This window comes from Balaenoptera ricei, chromosome 2 (genome assembly GCF_028023285.1).
Source record: "Balaenoptera ricei isolate mBalRic1 chromosome 2, mBalRic1.hap2, whole genome shotgun sequence".
In the NCBI taxonomy this organism is placed as follows: domain Eukaryota; kingdom Metazoa; phylum Chordata; class Mammalia; order Artiodactyla; family Balaenopteridae; genus Balaenoptera; species Balaenoptera ricei.
The window spans coordinates 50,390,464-50,404,156 of record NC_082640.1 but is presented as its reverse complement, the minus strand read 5'-3'; the positions used below and the strand labels follow the sequence as shown (position 1 = coordinate 50,404,156).

The 13,693-nt window shown below is 40.7% G+C and overlaps 1 protein-coding gene across 3 annotated transcripts in view; it reads left to right on the top strand.

Moving 5' to 3' along the window:
* Positions 1–13,693, top strand: part of TTC23 (tetratricopeptide repeat domain 23) — a 113,498-nt gene that overhangs the window by 34,287 nt on the left and 65,518 nt on the right. For all 3 annotated transcript variants that reach the window (XM_059912592.1, XM_059912593.1, XM_059912591.1), the window contains exons 3-5: positions 7,982–8,105; positions 10,755–10,905; positions 11,095–11,220. In XM_059912592.1, coding sequence (XP_059768575.1) covers positions 7,982–8,105; positions 10,755–10,905; positions 11,095–11,220 — 401 coding nt within the window. The remainder of the gene's footprint in view (positions 1–7,981; positions 8,106–10,754; positions 10,906–11,094; positions 11,221–13,693) is intronic.

Genomic DNA, 13,693 nt, shown 5'->3' with positions numbered 1-13,693 from the left:
ACTTTAGGTTGCATTCCTACTCTCAGGAGTTTGGTACAAGAGAAAATATGACAGTGCCTTTTTCATAGTGCGAGTGGGTGTAGTACCTCAGGACTCCAAGCCCAGCACTTGGCACAGTCAACATTACGTTTGCTGAATGAGTGCACAAATGAACAAACAAGTTTGCCCTGACCTCTGACAAGTGTACACTAGACTGACTGGTTGTGATTTGACCTACTACAGTCATTTTCCATCAATCAATAAATATTTATTGAGCTCCTCCTGTGTGCCAGGTCTAAGCACTGGAATACAGGACAAAGCAGATGAAGTTTCTGCTCTCATGGAGCTTATATTTCTTAGGTGCCTAATCTTGTTCTCTGCATACTTCTTTCCCATCTCTCTTCAAAGTTTTATTCATTTACTCATTCATTCAATATGTATTTCTCTACCACCTCTTATGTGTCAGACCCTATTTGTCCATTTATTCACAAAAATTTACTGTATACCTAATGTGTGCCAGGCGCTGTGCAAGTGCTGGGGGCACAGATGGGAAAACTACAGCCTCTGCCTCAAAGGAATTCATGGTCTGGTTGGGGAGATAGATGGATAATGGTAATCAGCATAAGTTCTGTGACAAACACAAGCTCAGGTGATATAGATGCAAAGCATGGGGAGTGAGGGGAGGAGGGATGGGCATTGACCCTGGAGTTGGAGGAGGGACAGCACTTAAGGCATGCTTTTTGGGATGGGAGTTATTTGGATTGCACTGATAACAGTACTTAGGAGCTGGCCCCAGGTAGGAGAGAGGGCAATAGCGTTCTGGGCAGAGGTGGCAGATGGGCAAGAGTTGCGGGTCTGAGGGTGCACAGGCTGTTTGGGGAACTATATGGAACTATCTGGGATGGAGGCTTTAGTTACACAGGGCAGCAAATGAGGTTGGATTATGGACAGGAGCTGGGACCAGAAGGTGTTCAACACCCAGGAAAAGTTTAGATTTTCTCCTCAGGGTGCTGGAGACTGTCATAGGATTATAAGCAGAAGAGGGCCATGAGCAAGTCTGAGTTTCTGGAATGATCCCTCAGACCTCAGATAACTAGGTGGTGGAGGAAGAGAAGGGAGGTAAACTGCAGGAGGGCCAGTTTGCAGGATGTTTGCAATAATCCTGGCAAGGGCCTGAAATATGGCAGAGTCAGTAGAAATGCTGAGATCTTTTTTTTATTTGAAGTATAGTTGATTTACAATGTTGTGTTAATTTCTGCTATACAGCAAAGTGATTCAGTTATTCATATATATACATTCTTTTTTTTAATATTCTTTTCCATTATGGTTTATCATAGGATATTGATTATAGTTCTCTGTGCTATACAGTAGGACCTTGTTACCTATATCTATATCTATCTATATATAAATATATATATATTCTATATATATTAGTTTGCATCTGCTAATCCCAAACTCCCAGTCCATCCCTCCCCCAATCCCCTTCCCCTTGGCAACCACCTGTCTGTTCTCTATGTCTGTGATTCTGTTTCTGTTTCATAGATAGGTTCATTTGTGTCATATTTTAGAATCCACACATAAGTGATATCATATGGTATTTGTCTTTCTCTCTCTGACTTACTTCACTTAGTATGATAATCTCTAGTTGCAAAATGCTGAGATCTTTTGATAAGAATTTGGAAATATGAATCAATGAAACCTGGTAACTGGGGGGGGACATAGGGGTTGGAGAGGCAAGAGTGAGCCAGAGAGGGGTGTGTGGAATTCCTGACTTAGGGCTCAGCCAGCCTGGGTGACCCAAGGCTTGCCAGAGCCCTTTGTTATTGTAATGAATACAGGAAGAAGAGCAAGATTATGGTGAGAAGGTGTGAATTCGGTTTTGAAGGTGTGCTTATTCATTATGCAGCAGATATTTATTTAGTACCTACTATGTGCCAGGCTGTGTGCTATGTCAGCCTCAGCTGGCAGCCTTTCTCAACCAGAGGTCTGCAAGAGAACTAAGCCCTAATGCCCTAAGGCATTTGGTATATATATATATATATATACACACTATTATTATTAATTTGTATTGGAGTATGGCTGCTTTGCAATGTTGTGTTAGCCTCCACTGCACAACAAAATGAATCAGCCATACATGTACAGATATCCCCTCCCTTTTGGACTTCCCTCCCATTTAGGTTACCACAGTGCATTAGGTAGAGTTCCCTGTGCTATACAGTATGTTCCCATCAGTTGTCTATTTTGTACATAGTATCAACACTGTATATGTGTCAATCCCAGTCTCCCAATTCCTCCCACCCCATCCCTTTCCCCCTTGGTATCCATACATTTGTTCTCTACATTTCTGTCTCTATTTCTGCTTTGCAAATAAGATCATCTATACCATTTTTCTAGATTCCACATATATGTGTTATTATACGATATTTACTTTTCTCTTTCTGACTTACTTCACTCTGTATGACACTCTCTAGGTCCATCCATGTATCTACAAATGACCCAATTTTATTCCTTTTTATGGCTGAGTAATATTCCATTGTATATATGTGCCACATTTTCTTTATCCATTTGCTGGATAAAGAAGACAGACATTTAGGTTGTTGATAGACATCTAGGTTGCTTCCATGTCCTGGCTATTGTAAATAGTGCTGCTATGAACATTGGGGTGCATGTGTTTTTTTGAATTGTGGTTTTCTCTGGGTATATGCCCAGTAGTGGGATTGTTGGGTCATACGGTAGTTCTATTTTTAGTTTTTTAAGGAACCTGCGTACTGTTTTCCATAGTGGCTGTATCAATTTACATTCCCACCAACAGTGTATGAAGGTTCCCTTTTCTCCACACCCTCTCCAGCATTTATTGTTTGTAGGTTTTTTGATGATGGCCATTCTGACTGGTGAGAGGTGATACCTCATTGTAGTTTTGATTTGCATTTCTCTAATAATTAGTGATGTTGAGCATCTTTTCATGTGTTTGTTGGACATCTGCATTTGGTGTATATAAAGAATTAACTTCTCTTCTATGCATCTAGAATGATATCAAAGCATTTTTTGTGTTCTGCCGTTCAGATGAGGAATCCTTGGATTCAGCAGTGAACAGTACAAACAGCTTGCCTGCCCTCATGGAGCTGAGGGGACATTGTAAATAAACCAGTGAAGTAGAGATTGTGCTAAGTGCTATGGAGGAAACAGAGTGGGCCTATCTTAGGTGAGGGAGGGCCTCACTGAGGAGGTGACATCTGAGCTGACACCTAATGATGAGAAGGAGCCAGCACGGAGGAGCTGAGGGAAAGGAGTTCTAGGGAGAGGGAACAGCAGCCATAAAATTTATAAGTTTGGCACGAGCGTGACTATGTTTGAAGTGATGAGAGGAAGCTTCAGGCTGACGTGAAATGTAGCTGGAGAGGCAGCTTACCTGCCTTGCAGGTCTCAAGTTAAGTGCTCTAGGAAGCCTTAAAGTGTTTTTAGGAAAGTATTAATATGATGTAATTTGCTTCTTAAAATACCATTCTTTGGTAATTTTTTATTTTAAAATACTTTCAGACTTAACAGAAAAGTTACAAGATATACCAGTTGTTAACAGTTACTTTATTTCTTTATTTCTCACTCTCTCTCTCTGTCATTATTTTTCTGAATATCTGAGAGTAAGTCACAAATGTACGATCCTTTACCCCTAAATACGTCAGTGCCTATTTCCCAAGAATAAAGGATATTCTCCGGAACCTAACCATAGTACAATGATTGAAATTAGGAAATTAATATCGATATATATTATTATCTAATCTACAAACATTATCCATATTTCTCTAATTATCTCAATAATATCTTTTATAGAAAAAAAAATCAGCCATGGTCCAATCCATGAAATCATGTTGACTATAGTCAACAGTTAGAGCAGTTACTTAGCCTGTCTTTATCTTTCACAATCTTAGTCTTTGTGAAAAAAACTATATTAGTCTGTTTGGGTTGCTGTAATAGAATACCACAGACTGGGTGGCCTACACAACAGAAATGTACTCCTCGCAGTTCTGGAGACTGGAAGTCCAAGATCAAGGTGCCAGCAGGGCTGGTGTCTGGTGAGAGCTCTCCCCTTGGGTTGCAGACCACCACCTTCTAGCTGTGTCCTCACATGGCCTCTTCTTTGTGCGTGTGGGGGAAGGGGGAGAGAAAGGTGTCTCTTCTTATAAGTACACTAATCCTATTGATCAGGGCCCCACCTTTATAACCTCATTTGACCCTAATTACAGCCTTAGAGGCCCTATCTCCAAATACTACAGTGAGAGTTAGGGCTTCAACATATGAATTTGGCAGGGTCCACAAATATACACTCCAATTATTTTGTAGAATACCTCCCAATTTGAATTTGTCATGTGTTTCCTTATGATTAGATTCAGATTATGCATTTTGGGCAGGAATCCCACAGACCTGACATAGGGCCCTTCTCAGTGCATCATATTAGGAGGCATACGATGTCGTTTGTCTCATTACTATGAGGCTAAATTTGATCGCTTGGTTAAGGAGCTATCTGGCAGGTTTTTTCACTGTAGAATTATTATTCTTCCCTTTGTAATTAATATTTTGTGGGGAGATTCATTGATACTGTGAACATATCCTATTCCTCATTAAAACTTCACCCCATAGTTTATAGCATCCATTGATGATTCTCACCTGAATTAGCTATTACTACGATGTTTGTCAAATGGTGATTCTCTGACTTCAGCATTCTTTCAACATTTATTTGTTGGCATTCTTTTTATGAGGAAGAGCTTTTCCTTCTTCACACTTTATTGTTCATTTATTTATATCAGTATGGGTTCAAGAAATCCTGTTTTACAAATATGTTACAATCCATTATCATCATCAAAACTTAAATTATTTTGTATTTGCCAGTGGGAGCCCCTTCAAGCTGGCTTCTGAGTCCTTGATATGCCTCCATGATTCTTTCCTTAATTTCCGACACAATAAGATTTTTCAGGTTCATCTTGTATTTCCCTGCTCCAGCTGTGGATTCAGGGAATGCTAGTTCCTCTTAGAAGAGAATAGTATTGATATTTAGACACCAAGATCTGGGTATTAAATACCCATTTTAAAATATGTATGGCCAGACTTACTGATCCTCAGAGTTGCATATTTTAATATTAAGAAGTTTAAGAAATTCAGGTAACTCAAGAATGATGTTGTGGGAAGAGATCTGGACTTTGCATCAAGCCAATAAACACATGAAGATGTTCAGCCTCACTAGCTTTGCGGAAAAAAAAAATACAAACTAAAACAAGGAGAAATGAGTTAACTGACAAATTGGCAAGTTAAACCCCAACTAGTGCTTGGCTCTGTGTAAGGGGCATTCCCTGCTCACACACCATGCTGTAAGGGAGGTATGGATGGAAGCAGCCTCTCGAGGAAGCACTCCAGCAAACTCTAGCAAAGCCTCAGGATTTTGCACATCCTTTACCCTATTGTCACATTGGAATTCATTCTAAGAAAATGCTTATGGGGCTTCCCTGGTGGCGCAGTGGTTAAGAATCCTCCTGCCAATGCAGGGGGACACAGGTTCGAGCCCTGGTCCGGGAAGATCCCACATGCCATAGAGCAACTAAGCCCGTGCGCCACAACTACTGAGCCCACGTGCCACAACTACTGAAGCCCGTGCACCTAGAGCCCGTGCTCTGCAACAAGAGAAGCCACCGCAATGAGAAGCTTGCGCACCGCAACAAAGAGTAGCCCCTGCTCGCCGCAACTACAGAAAGCCTGCATTCAGCATCAAAGACCCAATGCGGCCAAAAGTAAATAATAAAATAAAATAAATAAATTTATATCTATAAAAAAAAGAATGCTATAAAAAAAAGAAAAAGAAAATGCTTATGGATATGAGCAAATCTATCCACACAGGATGTTCAGAGAGAAAAAATTTTAAAACAACTTAAGTGCTCAATAGCTATTGGTTGAGTAACTCACTTATAATATATCCATACAATAAAATACTATGCAGCCATAAAAAATTATTATCATAGAAGATGACATGGAGAAATGTTCACAAATTGTGAAAAGTTGCAAACCTATATGTAGCTTATAAGCCTATTTTTAAAAAGAAAAAATATGTATAGATAGATTCATAGGAATGAAGGATAGAGAGAAATTTAGCTGCCTAGTTGTCTCTAAGAGGTGAGATGGCAGGTGATTTTTTATTATTTTTTATTTTTTTTGCTCACCTGTATTTTGATAATGAGCATGTATTACTTTTGTAATAAGAAAAATGTTACTATAGGAAAAAGCCACACCTCCATCTTCCTTCATCACTGGAGTGAGCACAGTGTTCCCCAGCCTCTCTTGCTAGGTCAGAAAAGCGACTGTCCTGTGGTCAACTGTCTGGGTATGCATTTTTTGTCAAGAGGAATGTTGTTTCAAGGTGAAAGTGTTTCTAACTCACATGGGAACTTTGTGGAAGTGCAGGTCCTTTGAGATTAGGCATTTACCGGGGGAGTAGGGGTGGGGGGTGTACTGGGTCTTCTACTGGGTCTTTTCCACAACTCTGTCCTTGTTCTTACAGTTCTTCCTCTGCTTTGCCCCCTTCAGCTTTGTACCTCCCACCTCCTCTTTTGCTATTCCACCTATCTATTACTGTACCACACTCTAAGACTTAGTGGCATAAAACAAAAACAACCATTTAGTTTGCTCATGAATGCACAATTTGTGCAGAGCTCAGTGAGATCTGGTCAGCTCTGCTCCATGCAGCATCAGCTGGGCTCAACAGATGTGGAGAATCCAACTCCAGGGTGGCGTAGTCCCGCGGCTGACCGATTAATGCTGCCCCCAGCACATTTCCATGTAGGCCTCTCCGTGGGGCCGCTTAGGCTTCCTCAGGGAATGGTGGTTAGGTTATTAGTCTTCTGGGGTTGCTATGGCAAAATACCTCAGACTGGGTGGCTTCAACAAAGGAAGTTTATTTTCTCACAATTCTGGAGCCTAGAAGTCTAAGGTCAAGGTGTTGGCAGGGTTGATTTTATTCAGAGGTCTCGCTCCTTGACTTGCAAATGCCTGCCCTCCCACTGTGTCCTCACAATGTGTTTCTCTGTGTGTGCCCATTCCTAGTGTCCCTTTCTCTTCTTACAAGGACACCAGTCATATTAGATTAGGGCCCCATCCTGATAGCCTCATTTTAACTTATTCACCTCTTTAAAGGCCATCTCTCCAAATACAGTTATATTCTGAAGTACCTAGGACTCCAACATATGAATTTCGAGGTGGGAGACACAATTCAGCCCATAACAAGTTCCAAGAGTGAGTAAAAAGTGGAAACTGCCAGTTCTTTAAGAACTGGGTCTAAAAAGTGGCGCTGCATCATTTCCTCCATGTTCTTTTGGCCAAACAGTCATAAAACCCAGATTCAAAGAAAAGGGGACATAGACCACCATCTCTGTATGGAAGGAGTGTCAAAGAATTTTGGAGCCGTATTTTAAAACCACCAGTCTTGCTTTGAGTGTATTGCTGCTCTAAGCTGACCTGGAGCTGGAATCCATGGTTCGCTATTCTCTTTGTCCTGGCTCCGGATGAAAATGTGCTTTAATCCTTTAATGAAATCTGTTTGTAAAGTCCTGCTGACCTCATTTGCTGTGCTAATATCCCAGCTGCTAAAGAAGGTGTTTGAATTGAGAACTAACAGGTATTATTTGAAAACTATCACCATTCGCCCACTTGTTGTGCCTGAATATGTAGTAGCTGTTCATTGACGGGCAGCGTCTTTACTCCATAACATTTTTCACTATTTACTATAAATTTAAATGCACTATAAATTTTACTGGTTTTTTATGTATATTGTCTATTTCACCCAACCAGATGAATACCCTGCCATCCAAGACAGATCTTTGTTTTGTTCTCTAATGTATCACAAGTCCTTAAAACCATGCCCAGCCCATAATCGACACTCAATAAGTGTATATTGAATGGATAAAAATACAAGTTGATTTTGTGCTTTGTTGTCTAACTGGTGAGCCCATTTCCCTTCCTCCAGTATAAACAGGCTCTCCAGGAGCTTGTGCGCTGTGTGGCGCTGACGAGGATCTGCTATGGTGACTCGCACTGGAAACTGGCGGAGGCGCATGTTAATCTGGCTCAGGGCTACCTCCAGCTGAAAGGTGAGTCTGCCTCAGGCTGAGGAGGATCGGCTGGTTGGTTTCTGCTCTTTTCCTCAAATTTGACTTAACTTTAGAAGGATCAGGTTTTCTTGGACCTTCTCCTCTCTACACATTGAGAGCCATTTCCTCTCACAAAGAGTCAATAAGATTTTTTAATACAATATGTAAAAAAGAGAAGGAAGACTTTAGCCCTTCTGAGCTTTGTTTTTTATGATCTTAAATGTAGTTCTTAGGAGATAATTAGTTAGCTTTGAAGGCATTGTAGAAATGGCCCAGGGCGTGGAGTTGGGGCCTAAAATAGTATCCATTCACATATGTATTGATGGAAAGTCTCTTGCCTATAAGTGACACCCCCCCCACAAAAAAAATAAAGGGCTAAATCAAGCTGGCAATAAACAAAAGGTAATTCATTGGCCCATACACTTAAAAATCCAGGGGTAAAACTTACTGTAGACTTAGCCAGATCCACGTTTTGAAACATTGTGATCAGATTTCCATTCCTCCCTTTTCGCACCACTTGACTCTGTTTTTCTCTGTATTGGCTCCATTCTTAGCCAAACTTTGCCCACATGGTGGCAGCAAGGTTGCCAGCAGCTTTAGGTTTCCCTCCTCAGCATTCCCAGGAAAACAAGAGTGTCTCTCCTCCAAAATCTCAGGGTTTGGGTATTCTTATTGGGCTGATGTGGGTCGTATGCCAAAGACAAGAAAGAGTCTGATTAGCTAGACCTGCCTTTTGGCTCCACTGGATCCTTGGGGAGAGGCTGGCCTTGGCTAAATCACAAGGACTGAGTGTGCAGGGGCTGGGCATCCTCAAAAGAAAACAGGGGAAGGGAGAATGGATGCAGAGAAGGCAAAAACATGGACTGGCAACCTAGGACAAGAGGTACAAGAGTACATAGCTGTACTCTGTTTCTTCAATTGAAAAGCGATGATAATGATGATGATATGATGGCACTGACTTCCCAGGATTGGCCCAGTGAATAAATAAACAAACAGAAGTGAAAAACACCACAATGCTAAGCACACAATTGCCACCCAATAAATTTAGCCGAATCTGATTATAGATTGCTCCTACCTGTTAGATCAAAGACTATTAGAGCCAGAGGGGACCTTGGAGATCATCTGGTTCAAACCATACCCCTATACCCCCTATTTTCTAGATTCAGAGGAAACAACTAGTTTGAGTTGAAACAGCTTGCCCCAGGTCACACTGTTAATAGATAGCTGATCTGAGACTCAGATCTAGGATTTTGGTTGCCAGTACCAGTGTCCTAGCATCGGGGATTTTTTTTTAACGATGTTTTTCTTCCACAGTCTGCTACCTTTCTGCATTATAGTCTTTTTTTCTCAATTTAAAGTAAAAGCAGTATCTACTATTTATTAAGGTCTTATTGAGTGCCAGGCACCATGCTATTTTCCATGTATAATTTCCTTCAATCTTCACTACAGTGCTATGAGGTGGGTAATGTTATTATTCCTGTCTACAGTCGAGGAAGCTGGGGCCAACATTTCAGGTAAGTGTTGGAGCAGGGAATTCACTCTGGGCAGTCTGATTTCAGAACTAGTGTTCTTGAACCTCAACCCATGCTGCCTCTTGTAGATTGAGTTCAAGTTTCTTGAGGAAATGGACCAAAATTCATCATGTCTTTTATAATGTTGCATACATTGTTGGCACTAATAGATTTCTGGTAGGTTGATTGTGTACTTTTAAAAAAAATAAGACAAAATTCTGTAAGTGTTCCTATAGGAATAGCATACCCTGGATTTTCTCCCTCAGAAAATATATTCTGTTTTATAGACATAGGAACAGAATGAATTTCATAATTTGACAGCTCTTTTTAGAGATTTGAGATACAATTCCATGTAATGAAGAATGTAAGACCAGGAGTATTAGGATGTGGGTGGAAGGGTGTGTCATTGTGGGGAAGAAGATGGGGATGTGGGAAAATGAAAAAACCTGAAACCTAAATAGTGATCCTCAGTGTCACCTTTACCACAAATGCATACGCCAATGGAAGAACGCTGGAACCCACTGGGAATTAGTTCTTGGTAATAACTTTTTTTAAACTTCATTTGATTCATATCAGTCTATTACCACATAGAAATAAGAGATTGTAGCACATCAGCCCCTTACCTCATTGGAATTGTTTGTCAGTTTTTATAGATATTGTCATATTTGTATTATGTTAAAATAACTCTCTAAAGTTATGATTATGGATGGATGAGCAGAAGATTCAGAATTTTTAGTATTTCATTAAGATTGCTGTCACAAAGCCAGGATTAAAATTCATGAATATTTTATTTCCAGCCCAGAATGCTGTAGTCTTTGTATTCCGTTTGTTTTTTTATAATTATTCATAACACTTTACGTCTGATATTGGTGAAGTTTCAAAGCTGTTCAATTCCTGCTCATTCTGTTTATTTCTAAAAAGACCATTTTGGGAAAAATTTTTTATCTTGAGTCCTAGGTGTGAAACACTTCTTTGTTTCTTATAGTCATGATGGTATTTCATGCTGTCCCGATATATCTCCATGTGCCACTTGATGATATATGAAGGAGACCTCATTAGATTCCCTGGCCAGAGATAACTATATTCCTATCCAGCTGAAATGAAAGAGAAACTGAGACTTCTTTTTCTTTGTCCACAGGACTGTCACTGCAAGCAAAACAACATGCGGAAAAAGCCAAAGAAATCCTCACCAACGCCATTGTGCGTCCCTACAATGACAATACAGATGTTTTCAAGTGTTCGGTTGAGTTATTCCATACCATGGGGAGAGCCTTACTCTCCCTTCAAAAGTATCCTTTTGCCTCTAATCTTTACAAATAGAAATACTGTTCATAATGCTTATATTTAATTTTTAAGGCCAAATCAAAAGCTGACAGGTGACTCAGGAAGGGTGATGGGAAGTATGAGAGCCAAGGATGTCCAGGAACTAGGGCCCCAGAATGTAGCACCAAGTGTAAAGTTTCCTGAACACAACTCAGGTTTAAGGAAGCTTCAGAGAATTTGACAAAAGCAGAGAGACTTTCAAAGGAGCTGCTGCAATGTGGAAGGATTATAAAGGAAGAATGGATAGAAATTCAAACGCAGATCAAATTGTCATTTGCACAGTAAGTTTTCAGTTTAGGACATTTTGTATACGTGATTCCTGGAGGTTCTTTGCCAGAAGACTCTGTCTTCAGGCAGGAGGAGCTTCTGCATGGTGCTGTGTCGGTGGCTTCTCCATGGCCATTGTCCAGAAGTAAAAGAGGAGGACGACAGTCACGTCAGAGCAGCCACAACCAAGGCATGTACGTCAGTGGCACTCTTCACTAAGTGTGTAGTGCTCTCATACCCACCCCTGGGTCCTAGAGTCCTGATGTCATTCTCTTGACTTTCTATTTCTTGCCTGCTCTCCCTGCCCCTCTCCTCCTGCCCTTGTTTCCTTCCCTCCCCTCCCCACACCCCCATCTTCCTTTTTTCCCCTACTGTTCTAGTCTAAAATATTTCAATACATTGATTTTACGATTAAGGCCTCAAAGGAGAAAGATCTTAGAGGTATCTGAAAGATCTTAGAGGTATCTGAATATCTCATGAGAATGAGAAGATTGTTCCTTTTTCTCCCTACCCCCAACCCACACTCACCAAATAAACCCAGGTGGAAGAGACATAATGGTTGGAGCCTGAGGGAGAAGGGGCTTTGGGTAGTCAGCACATTTATCCCTCTCCAAAGGCCAACCCCAAGCCAATTCCCCAGAGCAGTGGGGTGACAGAGGATGTACCCATTCTTTGGAAGGATGTGTTTGTGGGAGGAAGAGGGCAGAGAAAGGTCTATTCTAGAAGAGGCAGAGAATCCCCAGCAGACCTATGCGGCGGCCTTTAACCAAGCCTGGAAGAATTCAGTGTAAATTAATAATCAGACTGCACATATAGGTTGATTCCCAAGAGAACTCAGGGACCCAATGGACTCATTTTAAGAAGGAAAGGGCCTTGAAGGAGCACACCTAATGCTTCCATATGAATGGAAGCTGGGAAGGACTAACTCTGACTCATGCTTTTAAAGATATTTTTGTGATCATAAGTCCACTCTTGTTAATTTGTTTGTTTGGGAGTGTTTTTGGATATGAAGTGCAGAGAATTCATCTGTCCATGAAAACCTTTGGTACACTTTTTTTTTTTAACATTTTTTAAAATTAATTAATCTATTTTTGGCTGAGTTGGGTCTTCATTGTTGCGCGCGGGCTTTCTCTAGTTGTGGCAAGGGTGGGGGGCTACTCTTCTTTGCGGTGCATGGGCTTCTCATTGAGGTGGCTTCTCTTGTTGCGGAGCATGGGCTCTAGGCACGTGGGCTTCAGTAGTTGTGGCACGAGGGCTCAGTAGTTGTGGCATGCAGGCTCTAGAGCGCAGGCTCAGTAGTTGTGGCACATGGGCTTACGTGATCCGCGGCATGTGGGATCTTCCCAAACTGGGCTCGAACCCATGTCTCCTGCATTGGCAGGAGGATTCTTAACCACTGCGCCACCAGGGAAGTCCCTGATATGCTTTTTTAAATTGATTTTTTCCTTCCATCTCTGATCCTTACTCTCATTCTGTCACATACAGATCATAGATAACCTTTTTAAACAATGATTTATGTCTTTAAATATGTATCTCTGAATAATAAATAGCATTGTTTTCTGTATTTATACGTTTTAGGTTTGTATAAATTTGTAGTATGTGTCTCACTCTGTTTCTCACTTTTGTCCACTCAGCACTGGTTTTAGTTGTTGCTGCTGGCTACTTTGTTGTGCTCCATAGAATGCATCTGCCATCCTGTGCTTGTCTGTTCTCCTAGCAGTGGGCATTCAGCTCATCCCCAGCTCCCAGCTGCCACAATGGTGCTGCCATGAACATCCCTGTGCAACTCCACTTAGGAGGCTCAGAGAGACTTTTCTGAGTTTATACTCTAAGGGTAGGATTGCATGGTCACAGGGTACACTCATACTTCAAGTTCACCACATACTGGCCAATTGCTACACCCATCTGCATTCCCACTTATGGGGTACATGGGTTCCTGTTTTCTCACATCCCCAACAATGTTTGGCATTGTTGGTCTTTCTAACCTTTGCCACCTTGATGCATATATGTGCTATTTAATTACTTTTAAATTCTACTTACGTTTCTCTTATTAGTGATTTTGAGTACCTCTTCATATACTGCTTAGCCATTGGATTCCCCTTCTGTGAATAGCCTGTTAGCATTCTTTCTCATTTTTCTTTTGGAGTTTCCTGTGCTTTCCTTATTGATAATTGAGATTTTCTTATATATTATAAATTAGCGATATTACAAATATTTTCTTATATCTATCGCTCATTTATTAATTTTGTCTGTGGTGTTCTTCATGGCATGGAACTTAATTTTTCTAGAGTCAAATCCATTAATTTTTAACCTTATGATTTATGCTTTGAGAGTTTATTTAGAAAGCCTTTCTCACCCAAATATCAAAGATATTCTCCAAAATGTCCATGTGAGTCTTGCTTTAACCTATCCCACATGTTTTAATACGTAACACTATCACTCACATAACTTAGTTTATAAATTACTCTTTAATCCAGATATTATTCA